This window comes from Peromyscus maniculatus, chromosome 4, assembly GCF_049852395.1.
Source record: "Peromyscus maniculatus bairdii isolate BWxNUB_F1_BW_parent chromosome 4, HU_Pman_BW_mat_3.1, whole genome shotgun sequence".
Classification (NCBI taxonomy): domain Eukaryota; kingdom Metazoa; phylum Chordata; class Mammalia; order Rodentia; family Cricetidae; genus Peromyscus; species Peromyscus maniculatus.
The window spans coordinates 38,729,165-38,743,115 of record NC_134855.1 but is presented as its reverse complement, the minus strand read 5'-3'; the positions used below and the strand labels follow the sequence as shown (position 1 = coordinate 38,743,115).

The window sequence follows — 13,951 nt, the reverse complement described above, 5'->3', positions numbered from 1 at the left end:
CTACCCACTTGTGTCGTTTTCAGGAAGGACACATCTCCCACTCAGATGGCTTATATGATTTTCACTGCCTTTTTGATACTGTCGTTTTAAAGGAAAACTCTTCCTCTGCGGCACAAGAATGAAATTGAAAACTTTCCCGGGCGTATTTGGGTGAGGGACTGGAGAGGGAAAACCCGTTTGCTCTGCAAAAAATGTAGCATGCGAATTGGGGGACGAAGAGGTGTGCTGGAGGGCTGATTTGTACCGGGAAGTGGGAGTAATTATCCGCGCCTTTTCGGGAACTGGGGCTGATGGGGAAGATGAAAGAAAAGGCGGCCAGTTGGCTTCCTATCCAGGTGTTCCAGCGGTTCCCGAAGCGATGCCCTTAAAAGGGGCTACCAAGTGGGGCGCGAAGCCCTGGCGAAACATCGCCAAAGGGCCTGGGGTGGCTGCTCCCAGGAATGTGCGGCACGCGGGGCGCCAGACCCAACCATTGCACGGGATGGGGGCGCCGCGCAGTCCGGGTTGCCGCCCCAGCCGGGGAGGCCGAGCGCGGGGGCCGAGGCCGGGGGAGCGGGGCGCGGCCGGCGAGCTAGCGAGAGAGCGGGCGGGCGGGAGGCGCGGGAGGGCTGGGCGCGGCACAAGGCGGTGCACGGCCGCTTCCCCGCCCCCGGTCGGCGCGCTCTCGGGGCGGTGGTTGAGGCGGCGGGAGGTGGGGACGCGGCGGCGCTGCTCGTCCGCTGCCGCCGGCACCGCGCGCGAACTCCGGTCCATGGCACGCAGGGCGGCGGCCCCCGGAGCTGCTCGAGAGTCGCCGGCCGCGCGCGCCGCGCCGCACTTTTAGGGCGGGAGCCGCGAGCCAGTCCCCGGCCGCAGCCTCCGCCGGCCCGGACAGGCAAGAGGGAGTTCCCGGAGCGCCGCGGCCCGCCTTTCCCCCGCGCCCCGCGCCCGCGATGATCTTCCCCAGCGGCAGCGGCCACCCCGGCGCCGCCGGCGGCTGCAGGACGCCCTACCGCAAGCAGGTGAGGCTGCCGCGCTCCCCGGGCCTGCGCCGACCGGGCGGGGCGGTGACCGTGTTTCGGAAGGAGGCGGCGGGCGGGGAGATGCCTGGGGGACCGGGACCAGGACGGGCGGAGAGGTGGGACGGCCCGGCGCGCGGCCAGGGGCTCCGTCGGCCCGCAACAAGTTTGGGGTTTTCCTGGAGACCTTTGTGTGCTGAGGAGCCCGGAATAAGTGGGGACACCGTTTTGCATTGCACTGGGGACCTCCAAGAAACCTGTCTGATTCATAGGGAACCCGGAAGACGTATGTGTGTGTGTGTGTGTGTGTGTGTGTGTGTGTGTGTGTGTGTGTGTGTGTGTGTGTGTATTCGCGCGCGCCCCCTTCTTCTTATTTTTTTTTCAAGAGAAGAAGAAAACCAGGAACTTCTGTCACTTTCTCAAGGTTTTCAGAAACAGGGAAATCCTGTGACAGAGATACTGGGATACGCCTGAGTCATACACACGCCTTTTCCTATTCTAATTTTGTTTCATACATTTTCTAACAGATTGAACGCCAAAGGCACTTAAAAGGTTAGATCCACGTCCCCTGCCTGGAAAAGGAGTGCAACTGTCAGGTTTTAGTTTCGGTCTTTTGTTTTTGAAAGAAGGTTACTGAAGCCATGTTGTGATAAATCCCACAGCTGCAGCAGCAGCAATAACAAAACCTAGCTCTAAATTATGTTAAAAATGTGCAGGTCTGTTTAGAAAAGGTTAAATTCATTTAGAGGTCAGTGGCAGAATGCTTGTTGAAAAAAAAAAAACTAAACAGTATTGCAGAGCCTTCCCCTCCATAATAAATCTCTAGTCTACAGCCTCAGCCACAGAGACAGATCAATTAAGTTATCCCAGTAATGATACCAGCAAACCGTATCCCTCCATGTAAACTGGGGTTCCATTAAGATCCAGATGCGTGGCAGTGATGTCTGGTGACTTTCTTGTGGCTGTTCATAGGATTGTTGTTCCCGCTGTCTTAATTATTTTTTTTTAAAAAAAAAAAAAGAAGAAGAAAGAAAGAAAAGGAGAAGAGAGAAAAAACCCCTCTGTCCCAGCATCAGTCCATCTGAAATGTTTCCACCCTGTCAAAAAGTACCATTTTCTACTTTCTTCTCTTTGGATCTTTTGTTTGTTAAATTTCCCTTTAAAAGAGGCAAATGTCCCTGGCTTTCATGCCCACCGTGTCCAAGCCCCAGCCATTTTCACCTGGATTAAGAAGTCCAATCAGTGGATTACAAAATTACAATCTGTACTGATGACTTGGCTGACATCAGTGTCCAGACTGCCAGGATTCACCAACAGGCATCTCTAAAACTCACTTCATGTGGCTTTCTGTAAAATAAGTGCCCCTCAGATGCCTTGTGCTCGCGTCAACTTCAGAAGTGAAGCCAATTTACACGAAGTATTCCCCCACCCCCACCCCTACCTCTCTGTACCTGAAAAGATGGCTAATTATGTTAGGGCCTTGTGTATTCATTTATTTGTTGTCAAAACCCAGCAGGGTATTAGCTCTGAAATGGGAAAAGGCTCTGAGGGTGAGGCCTTTTGCTGAGAGAGGCTGGCCGCTTGTGTGTGGAGGGGGACAGCCTGCTGGCTGGAGCATGCTGATAAGATGCAGTCTTTTCAGGAGTCTCCTTAGATTCAAAGACGAAAAGGGCTGACTGAATCAGAAAAAACAAACAGACTTTCTTCTTTCTATAGGCAAAGAAAGAAATGAATGTGTAGGCATTATACAGACACAAGACCCCGGGTACCAGCGGTATTTGAGTCAAAGGTCTCTTTTGTTAGTATTTTGCCATTCACTGGAAAAGCACACTTCCAGCACAGGGACCTGGTTACCGTGAGTGACTTCATGATCTCATCCTGGCTTAGCCTGAATGGGAAATCTAATTAATACTTTTTTTTTTATAAGATTCTGTTATGTTAAGCTCGCACCTTTCAGTTCATAATGCTTTCTTCATTTTGGCGACAGAATTGGCAATTTTCAGGCTTATAATACAGGTTGATTTTAATCTAGAAATACACAATCAGCTGTTAGAGCTGATTTCAGATAACTTCCTTGAGGAGTAAAAAAGGAATGTAAAGGATACTTAAATCACCTTTGGAACCCGTACAAGTCAGAATCACTCTCATTATACACACAGAATAGTAGAACCTCACTACCTGTTGGTTGGTATTTTGAATGCTTTCTGTGGATTAACTGATTTCATCACATTGGCAGCAGCCCTGGGAGGCAGGTAGTATGAGTCTCCACTTTACAGTGAACACTGAGGCATGGATTAAATAACTTGCCCAGAGTCTGTACCACCCAGTTTGCGGAGCCTGGACTTAAATCCTGGCCATTGGCTTTAAGACCTCACACTACAATTGCCTTCTGCCATGTACACCCCAGGGAACACCCACGTTAAGTTTCTTGGGGTCAGTCCCCTACCTACCCTCCTGTGTGTGTGTCGGGGGGTGTATGTTGTGAGACAGAAGGTGAAGGGTGGGGTGAAATTGGATGAGTTCACAGTGTTTGGTGGGAGCATTGATGTCCGAATTTTGCTCTGCTGAATGATTGTTAGTTCATTTTGCATTTTACATATGTAGGAGTCACCCAGTTTCAGTAGAAGCAGAGGTGGGCCTTGCTTATCCCTCTCTCCCCAAGTGCTGTAGCCAGGGCACCTGGGATAAACAGGATTTTCCTGCATCACAGGCCTGTGGGTACATACACCTGCTCAGCTCAGGCCAGCAGGATATGAGTATGCCTACTCTCGTGCCTACCTGCTAGTCAGTGCCTAGGTAAAAGTTAGTAGTCTAAGTTTCTGAAGAAATGGGCACATCCTATCACCGTAGGTTGTGACTTGCAGACCTGATATTCCCTAAGTAGGTACAGTCTGATTACGTGAAACAAGCATCTCTCAACGGAAACGAAACCATTGATCAGGACTTTTGTGATTGTGAAAATGTTTCATTGTGGCTTGAAAGGGAAAGAAAGGTCTTCAGACTTGAAAAGTCTTTACAAACTGAAAGTGAGTATTTCCAGTTTTATTTAGGGTTATGTTTCTTGAGGTTTTTTTTTAAACTATTTTTTCTTGTTTCCATTCTTCCTTCATTCAGCTCCTTCCTTGGGATAGTTGACTCAGTGATGTCATGGAGTATTCATTTTGCAGATCATGACATGTAGCAAAGCCTTTTTGGCTGAGTGTGTGGCCCTGGTGGCTTGTCGTAGGGTTTTGGAAGTAGGTGAGTGAATGTTAAGAATTTCCGGGTGACTGTCTCTCTTTAACAAATGGGCTTGCCTTTTGAGAGAGAGGTGTGTTTTAGAAAATCTTGCTCACTTTTGGTGAGGGAAGTACTTATCACCCCAGTTTAAGTAGATTTACAGTTTGCTGCTTTCTTGAAGATTAACTGGGTGTAGCTGCACGTGAGGAATTCCACAGTGATTCAGTGTTTGGCCTTGTTTAGGAGATGACAGAGAAAGCTGTTGATTTCTCCTCGCCAAGCAGTTTCTGTTTGCAGCAATTCGTGTTTAGTAGATCATGTTTTGTAAAGTTTGTAGATTAAAGTTGTGTGTGGAAGATATTTAAGTGACTAGTGCCTAAGCCGATCCCAATGTGTTTTTGTTACACAAAGGCAAACATTTAGGCAGAGATTGGAGATTTGTTTGGTATGTGTAAATAAAGCTCTGTGTCTTTTTATATTGTATTCTCTCTGTGTGTTTGTGATTCACTAGTACTGATGGTCCAAAGTGATGGGTTCTCATAGGCTTTTGTGAAGTGTAGACCCTTCCTTGGCTGCACAGCGTTTCTGCTAGGTGTACCTTTGACATCTCATTGTATTTTCCATGGTTCACATTATGTTTCAAACACATTTCTGAATTTCATTTTTCCCCCTCCTCTATGAGATAGACAGCCAGACAGCTATCACGAGCATGCACCATAAACGGTTAAAATTATTGTATTTTTGATCTGTTTCTTTGTGGGAGGGGGACCCAGATTCCTGTGGATGTTTCTAACATTCTCATCGAGCAGGAAATACTCGAGGCCTGTATGTCATCTCCTCCCTTCACCTCAGTTATGTTTAATCCCGACCATATCCGTACAAAATGGAGAAGGCACTGGGAATGAAATGGGCAGTGAAATTAAATGGCCTGGTTAGTGGAAGCCGGGTCTTTGGGGTCAAGGGCTGTGTCTGCTACCAGAAAAAAAGGAAGATGCTCTGTCAGAAGCAGCTGAGCCCCTGTACTTCCCTTTACGTAGCCTCTGAAAGACATGTAGTGCACAGGGTATCCTGGTTTAGCATGAGGAATCGAGGCCCTGTAATTCATTGGTGGTTTTTGTTTGTCCCAAAAAGGCCTTTGCTCCAGGGTTGTCAGCTGGCGTATTGGATGTTGAGTAAAATTAGAACCTCAGATAACCTTTTTTTTTTTTTTTTTTTTTTTTTTAAAGTATAAGTGTTTCAAATATATTGTGCTGCCTGTTTTTATTTGCTAAATCCAGAAATTCTATCTTGGGGAACCCAATTCACTTTTTAAAAAACTAGTTATAAAACATGATTATAAAACATCCTGTTCTTGTTTTTCCATTTAAAAAAATTGCCTCTTAGCACATCCCTTAAGGCCTGATGAAAATGCAGATCTCACCCTTTACCTTCTTCAGCCATTGTGGTCAGTGCTTCCTCCTGAACTGCAAGACCTTGGCTCGAGTTCTGGTTCTACCTTTCCCCGGCCTTTCCACTTCCCTCAGGCCTGGGGTTCTGCTGACTAAAGATAATTGCGCACACTCACAAGGTGGTGGTTGTTAGTCCTTCTAAGGTGTTGTTATTATTAATGTCCCCACAGAGCAGGTAGCAGCAAGTGGTCCCTGGAGACACTGTGAGGTCCTAGGAGACCTTGACATGGTCTCTAAAGAATGGACCCTGTTTACAGCCTCTTAAGAAGGGACTGTGTTCAGGCTGTGGGCAGCCTCAGAGGAGGGTGTGAGTCCTTGGAGTTCTCAGCCACATTATTTTAAAAAGAACTAGTTAGCAGAAACATGGATCTTTGCCTTTAAACAGCTGTTGGTGTGTTGTTTACACCCTCTGTGGAGAACCACGCCCTCCCTCGCACCTCTAGTTTTCACTCCATGCAGGTTTTGGAAAGCAGAAGGCAAAAGCATTGGTCATTCTTAGCTGTGTTTAAATTTGCTTTACAACTCACAGATTTGATCATTCGTGCACACAGGCTTGGTTTCCTGGAGTCCATCCTTTGCTCGGTCTGTCTGTTTGATCTTTCAAAGATATCATCTTTACCTACTCATAAATAGAAACACTTTTTTTCCTTTTTGTCCTTTGGTGTCTGTAGATGTTTGGTGGGGTTTGTTTTTCCAACTTGCGTTTGTACAGAGTGCTTGGCTTGCTGCATCCTAAAGCCTCCGGGAGTTTAAAATAGGATAGATACATTTCCTAGACAAGGAGAAAGGGGTTTTCTGGAGTTAGGATAAGGTTAATTAAAAAAAAAAATAGGGAAACCGAATTCTGGGTTAAGCTAATGAATTAATGCAGCCATTGGTATTTAACACTTTTTAAGTGACAGTGAGTACATACGACACCTTTATTTGAATTTTTGTGACCCGGAGGAAAATCTCTGGGCCCCACTGTAAGCTCAGGAATCCCAAAACAATGAAATAAATGTAAGGTTTGTGTTCATTAATTGCATAGCCAATATAATTTTTAAAACTTAACTTTAAAATATTGGGGCTGAGTGTGATGGTTATAATTGTAGCACTTAGCAGGCTAAGGCAGGAGGATTCCAAGCTTGAGGGTAGCCTGAGCTACTTCGTGAGACCTCGCCTCAGTAAATAAATAGGTAAAGTAAAACTAAACCAGGAGGAAATGTTCATTGCTGCTTCTGTTGTAGATCATGACTGGCTTCCTCTCTTGCTTCTTCATATTGTTTTTTCAACCTTCCATTAACTCCTGCCACCTAGAATACAAGTATATAGTTCTTGGGTTATCAATTTTTTTGAAAGTGAAAAATCTTGAAAGGGTACTTACCTTTAGTCTCTCAAAATTGTGGTGAAATAGTAAAGAATTCTTTCATGTTGAGAATGTCCAAGAATAGCATCACAGGGCTGGTCTCCAGGGTACACACCTCCAGTTCTCACTACTGTGGAGACCCAGGTGGGAAGGCACTCAAGGGCAGGCTGGGCGGCAAAGCAAGAGGTTACCATAAAAAAATAAAAAGGATCTCCCGACACACACACACACACACACACACACACACACACACACACACACACACACACACGCACACAGGCACACATGCACACACACACAGGGCACTGCCTGTTTCACATACATATATGCACACACACACACACACTCATGTGCACACACACACACATACACATACATTCTGCTTGTTTCTCTTCTTTGGCCTCAGTTTTAAGGTGTGATTCTTTCTTGCTATTTCTGATTCTCTACCTTAAAAAATCCCATGCCACCTTTTTGGAAATTATTTATTTTTGATACTTTTTTTAATATATAATAATAATAGATTTTTTTTTTCTATTTTGAACTGACTACCTAAACTCTTTTAAAAAAATTTTTCAAGGCACAAACTTATGTACATGAGCTAATGTGGGTAAGATACAGCCAAATATGTGCAATTTCATATTCTAGGTCACTGTTCTGGTTTGGTTTCTGTTGCTGTGTTAAACACTGGGACTAGAAGCAGCTGAGGGGGGGGTGGTAGCATTTATTTGGCTTACACTTTCATGTCATTCATTGTCCCATCAGTCAGGGAAGTCAGGGTCAAGCTCAGAGTAGGGACCTGGATGCAGGGATTGAAACAGAGACCATGGGGAGGAACACGGCTTACTGGGTTGTTCTTGGTGTCATACTCAGCTTGCTCGCCCCTGCCCAGGAGTGACACTACCCACAGTGTGGGCCCTTCCACGTCCGTCGCCAATCAAGAAAATGACACATAGGCATGCCTACCAGCCAGTCTTCTGGAAGGAGTCCTCAACAGAGGCTCCTTCTTCCAGAAGACTATAGTTAGTTTCTGTCAAGTTGACAGAATGAACTAGCATAGTTACTTTAAAGAATAGCTGTTGTAAGTGTTGAGAAATTCTTTCGCCTGTTCATTTTCTTTGACTTAAAATTGCATATAAACACAACAGTTTTCTGGACAGATAAATACACCCCCCCCACACACACACACATTTTCATTGCCGTATTACACATGACAAACCCAGATTGTTCCGCTTCTGGCACATCCTCCTCTGGTTATAATTTATTTTGACTAGTCATGATTGTCTTCGTCGCAGACTTCCTTTACAGCTTTTTCGAAGTACAGTATGGTGGGAGGTGTCATTTCAAAGAGGCGTGTTTAATGTATAACGAAGCAGAGAGGATTCCTGTAAGCCAGGGAGGACAGATCAATTCAGCACTCTAGAGAAGCACTTCTCAATATGCAACCTAGGGGAGTTTGGGTAGCTAGGGGACATTGTCGGGTTGTGCTGCAGAGCCTCTAAGGTTTGAGGGCCAGAAGAGGATAGATAAAGGGCCAGAGGCTAATGGACAGGGTAGGAGAAAGACATGGCGTTACCGTGCTAGCTAGTTATTTTACTCCTTCATGCTCATCAGTAGGTCAGTTGACAGTGTCTTTGCAAGTTGTGTTAATTTGGTACTGTGTAGGCTGGGAACAAGACGGAGCCCTTTGTTCCACATTCATTCAGATTCTTCTCTTCTCCCACCCCAGCCCTTTCATTCAGTGCCATCGTCTAGCTCTTAGGTCCTCTCTTCTTTGTTCTTCTTTGGGGAACAGGTTATAAGACAAGATTTTGGCCCGGCAGCGGTGACAGAGGCAAGCGGATCTCTGTGAGTTCAAGGCCAGCCTGGTCTACAGAGCAAGATCCAGGACAGGCACCAGAACTATACAGAGAAACCGTGTCTTGAAAAACCAAAAAAGAAAAAAAAAAAAACCCAAAACATAAAAACCTGTCATTTTGTCTGAGTGGTAGTGGTGCATGCCTTTAATCCCAGCCCTTGAGAGGTAGAGGCAGGTGGATCTCTGTGAGTTTGAAGGCCACCAGCCTGGTCCACAGAGCTAGTTCTAGGACAGCCAAGGCTACAGAAGGAAACCCTGTCTCCAAAAACCAAAGAAAAAGAAACAAAACCACATCATCTTGGTTTAAGACCTCTTATGATCAGCCCAACCATTTCTATTCACATAGTCTGCAGAGTACTTTGTATCTGTTTCTTATTCTCAATTTTACAGGCCAGACTACTCACCAACTCAAGTAGAGTTAGGGTTTTGTTGTTTGTTTGTTTGTTTCGGGAAAGTTTAGCTGCAACGCAGAAATGGGTTAGTTACTGAATGTGTAGAATAAATTAAGTGATTTTCTGAATAGTCACAAATCATAAGGAAGTAAAGAGCTGGTCAGGGAGAGGCATCCAGAAAGCTGAGTGTCCTGCCTGTTGAATAGCTAAGGGACAGTGAGGACCCAAAAGAAACCAATTCGATTTTTTCATAGGAGTTACACAGGCCCCGCAAGTTCGTGCTTCAAATGTTGCGTTGATGGACTGTTTCTTCCAAAAGCTTTTGTGGCTGATGTGAAAGCTGGTCTAGGACGGGGCTCCTGTTTCTAACTCAGGAGAGGGGACCGTGGCTGCATCCTTGTGCATGCCTTTCAAGTGGATGCTGAATTTCACCAGAGGCTTTGAAGATGGGGAAGACAGGTTTTACTGGGGGACTAGTGAGTGCTTGAGGTTAGCAGAATGCAGGGCAGAGGCTGAAGGGCAGAGAGCTATGAGATCACGCTTACTAAAATAGATGAGAGCAGAGCCTGAGCTTGGAAAGTGTTACAATAGCAATGGAGATGTCGGATGGAGTAGTGGCGAGGGGCCAGAGTGGCTGTCGGCATACTGCTTGGGAGAGGCAAGGGGTTCAAGACAAGGAGGTCCCCAGTTTCAGTCTTGGTTCGGGAAGTTGAAAAGCCCCTGTAGCTTGCTTGGCTCAGTGATAGGAGGACTCTGGCTTTCTGTTATAGAGATTTTCTACATTTTTAAGATGTTATAATAAGGAGGGGTAGGATTGCAAAATCCTGCTGCTGGCATTCTATCCAGACACCAGGAATGCCAAGTGTCCTGTAGAGTTCACAGTAGTTTCTTGAAGGGAAGTGTCCAGCCTTTAATGGGTCGTTGAGAACCACAGTGGGCTGTACACATTTTACTGCTTTCTTGGGTGTTGCCTTCAAGTCAGGGTGGAGGCTGCCTCACATGGGCGCATAGGTATTTTTTTTTTTTCATGTTCCTCCTGACGTTCAGAGGTCTCCTTCCACTATGTGGGTGCCAGGGATCAGGTAATCAGGTAATCAGGTTGGGCAGCCGGCACCCTTACCCACTAGGCCATCTCAAAGGCCTCAAGTGTGTTTTTATTGTTGTTGGTTTTTGTTTGGTGTTTGTTTTGGTCACCTAGACCACCTATAACTCTATAGAACCATCTACTGCATCTTTGAAAGAAAAGGCCACAGAAGCTGTGTGTGTGGCGCACGCCTTTAATCCCAGCACTTGGAAGGCAGAGTCGGGTGGATCTCTTGGAGTTCGAGGCCAATCTGGTCTACAAAGAGAGGGTACCAGGACAGCCAGTGCCACAGATGAAAACATCTCCCAGTTCAAGAGGAGTCGCAAGGGGAAGGGGCCAGAGGGCTTGGTTCACACAAGAAACAGGTTTCTGTGGCAGGGCAGTGGGTTTGCCCTGACCATTCTAACTTAGCTCCACCGGTTGCTTGTTATTCTCCTCCCTTGCGGTCCCAAGTTTGTTCAGAAGGTAGTTAGAATATAGAAGTGGGGCCTAGGGAGACCAGCATTGAGAGTAAATGAACACACTCCAGGGAGCGGAGCGGGTGTCAAAAAAAGGAATGAAGTCAAACCTCGGGAGGTGAGTTCTAACCAGGGAGGAGCAGGCTGGACCTGGGACACAGCGGGTGACAGCAATCTCAGAACTCTGACAGAATGCAGAGTCTCCCAAGCCCTTTCAAGGAGAGCTCGTTGGCTCCAGTAAATGATGCCCAGAGGTCATGGGAGACAAAGGCTGCTGAGAGACGGTTGGAATTGTCTTTTGGGAGGTCATGTTGTGTGTCTGTGGATCTGAAGTTTCCAGAGAGCACTATGTGTGCAATGGGGCAGGAAGGGGGAGCAGGAGGAAGCACATTCCAGAAGGTTTAAAGAATAGATGAGTGAGGAGGGTATGCCTTTTGGAAAGTCAGGCACAAAAAAAAAAAAAAAAAGCAAGAAAAAAGAAAGGAGTCCCTCCCAGTTGAAGAGTGACAGCCTGCACAGGTCTGTTTTAGAGTCTGTGCTGAAGGCACTTGAAGAGCCCGGGGAAGTAGGCTTTACTTTTAAGAACGACTGAGGTGAGTATTAGCCCTACCGGAACTGGATTCCAGAAAGTGGGTGACAAGCTTGGGTTAGGTGTGAGACAGAGCCGGTGAGGGAGAAGGTGACCAGAGGGGGGTTAGGTCTTCTGTAGAGTTTGACAAGAGGATTTGGAGTTCTTGGGAAGTTGGTTAAGCACTGAAATGAGGCCGAGTGAGTGGTGGTGAGAGCCCAGCAGCCCACGTTGACGGGATATTCTGATCTCTCTTCAGCAGTAAACCGGGCGAGTTCTGGAGAATGGGTTTGTATGGTGTTTGTCATTGGTCAAGGGACAACTGTGTAAAACCTGAGGGCACTGTTAGGAATGCCGAGGAGGCAGGTAACTTAAGGGAGGAGGTCGTGTGTGTTCAGAATCAGGAGTGTAGCTGTTCTCTTCAGACACAGAGAAAAATCTAGAGAGTGAGGTGATTTTTTTAAAAAAAAAGCTCTGTTATTTCAAGGTCAGGTTTTTAAAAATACAACATACTTTGACAATATTCCTTCCCCTCCCCCCCCCAAACCACCCTACCCACCCTACTTCATGTTCTTTCTCTTGTTCTCATTCAAAAAAAAAAAAAAATAACCAAAAAACACTAAAACAACTTGAAGAATGTAAGACAAAAATACTAAAACAGAGCAAAAATACTAAAACAGAACAGAAGACACACACTAAAAAAACCCACAAAAACAAACCAGAGTCCCTTTTGTGTTGGTCAATTCCTAGGCATGGGGCCTGCCCTGGTTAATATGCAGGGTCAGAGTCCTGAAAGTGAGTGATTGTAAGACTGTCCTCCCCTTGAATCTCCGTCTTGGGAATGGGGACAGAAACCATGACCTTATCTCGTGACACTGTTGGGGTAGATAAGGGATAGGACTTAGGTGGCCATTACTATTAAGAAGTAGCCCTTCAATACTTATGAATTATGCCTCCCTGTAGCTTCTGTTATCCGCTTTTTAAAATAAATTGAGTTGTATTAATTTTTCTTTAAATGAAACAGGCTGGCCTTGGGATCATAATTTTCGTAGCCCAGGCTGGCCTTGGGATCATAATTTTCCTCCCCCAGCCTCCCAATTTCAGGTATTAGAGGCCTGTACCTTCTTCATACCCGCCATCAATTCGTGTTTCTTGGCAATGTTGACCAACTGGGAACCACAAACTGAATATTGTGGTTTTGGGTACCCCCCCCGCCCCCCCCCCCCCCCCCCCCCCGCCTGACCTACCTACAAGCTAAATTCCACTTTAAGAAATTTCACCAACACTGTTTGAAATCATCACAAATTGCTTTGAAAGACAAAATGTGGAAATGGGTGTGGATTTCAACTAATCCATTAGTTTTTATGGTTGAGAAACACATTCCATACATTTTTCTGGATCTTTTCTTGACAAAAAAAAAAAAAATTTGGGATAATGGCTCCTTGACATTTTTTTGAGATGGAAGATGGAGTCACATGTGACATCTGACACAGCTGCTGCCACTTGTCCCTGCCCCCCTTAAACGGTCCCCTCACAAGTCCGTGTCCATGAAAGAGTGTGGGTCAGGGAAATTGTGTGATTCTAATAGTTGGAGAAGAGTGTCATCATTCCATTCATTAGCTGAAAGTGTGGTGAGAAATCTCTACAGCAACAGTTCAGCTTTCACTGGAGAAAGCTCACACAGTTGGTGTGCCTGTCCTGCCAGGACTGCCCAGACCTGTAACCACTACAGAGCAGCTAAGGGGTCTTGAGTGGACGCCGCCACTGTTGGGCATTTTGCTGCTCTTGGTATCTGGTTTGAAGTTCCTGAAGTTTGTTGTTTAAAGCTGTTTCTCACTGGTGTTCACTGAGAGTCTCAGATTCTATTCAGTGTTGAAAGTGTCCCAGGAATTAAAGTATTCAGTGTTCAAAGAAAGTTGGCGGCATCACATGCTGCATGCTATTGCCTAGGAGAGTAACAGTTTAAAATTTCAGAGAAGTTTTTGAAGTTCTGCAGTGAAGACGTTTGTCCAGTTGTATGTCTTTCATTCATTTTCTGGGATTATTTGATCATGGACTTCCTTAAGCCTCCATTATTAGCAATCTGTTTTGAAACAGTTTGAGCAACGCTGACTTTAAAGCAAGCTTTACATTTGGGGTTGAGAGGGGTGGTAGACATTATCTGACTGGCTGCCGATTTTAATTCCCTCCAAGGACTTGACATCCGAAGCCATGCAGTAATGGTCAGGGCTCCTAGCTTGAAAAGCTCAGCTTTTTGACTGAGCACTGCCACGTCCTACCTTTACCGTTTTCACTTTTCCAAGTATGCCACACCCTTGCACCCAGGTTATCCTAATGAGTAATTAGTAAAGAGTATCTCTTTTGAAAAATGATTGATGGGGCTTCAGAATTTTGTTGTGTGTTTGAAAGCCACACTCTGACCTAAGTAGGCCTTTGGCAGTGGTGTGTTGAATTAAGCTTTCATTTTTTTTTTCTTTTAATTTCTTCTCTCTAAAGGCTGATTTCCCCACCTCTTTTATTACTTTTTCAGGCATCTATCAAATCAGGATAACTGTGACTTGGGAAGCCAGCCCAGTTTGAAGTA

General features: G+C 45.7%; 1 protein-coding gene across 17 annotated transcripts in view; it reads left to right on the top strand.

Annotated features, from left to right (window-relative positions):
• The window catches only part of Rbms1 (RNA binding motif single stranded interacting protein 1), a 225,855-nt gene that overhangs the window by 82,088 nt on the left and 129,816 nt on the right, over window positions 1–13,951 (top strand). For 4 of the 17 annotated variants that reach the window (XM_016003103.2, XM_006984628.4, XM_006984629.4 and 1 more), the window contains exon 1: window positions 771–1,001. The exons of the other annotated variants lie outside the window; for them this stretch is intronic. In XM_016003103.2, the coding sequence (XP_015858589.2) occupies window positions 933–1,001 (69 nt within the window). In that variant the 5' untranslated portion in view covers window positions 771–932. Of the gene's footprint in view, window positions 1–770; window positions 1,002–13,951 lie in introns of those variants that run through there. 17 annotated transcript variants of the gene reach the window in all.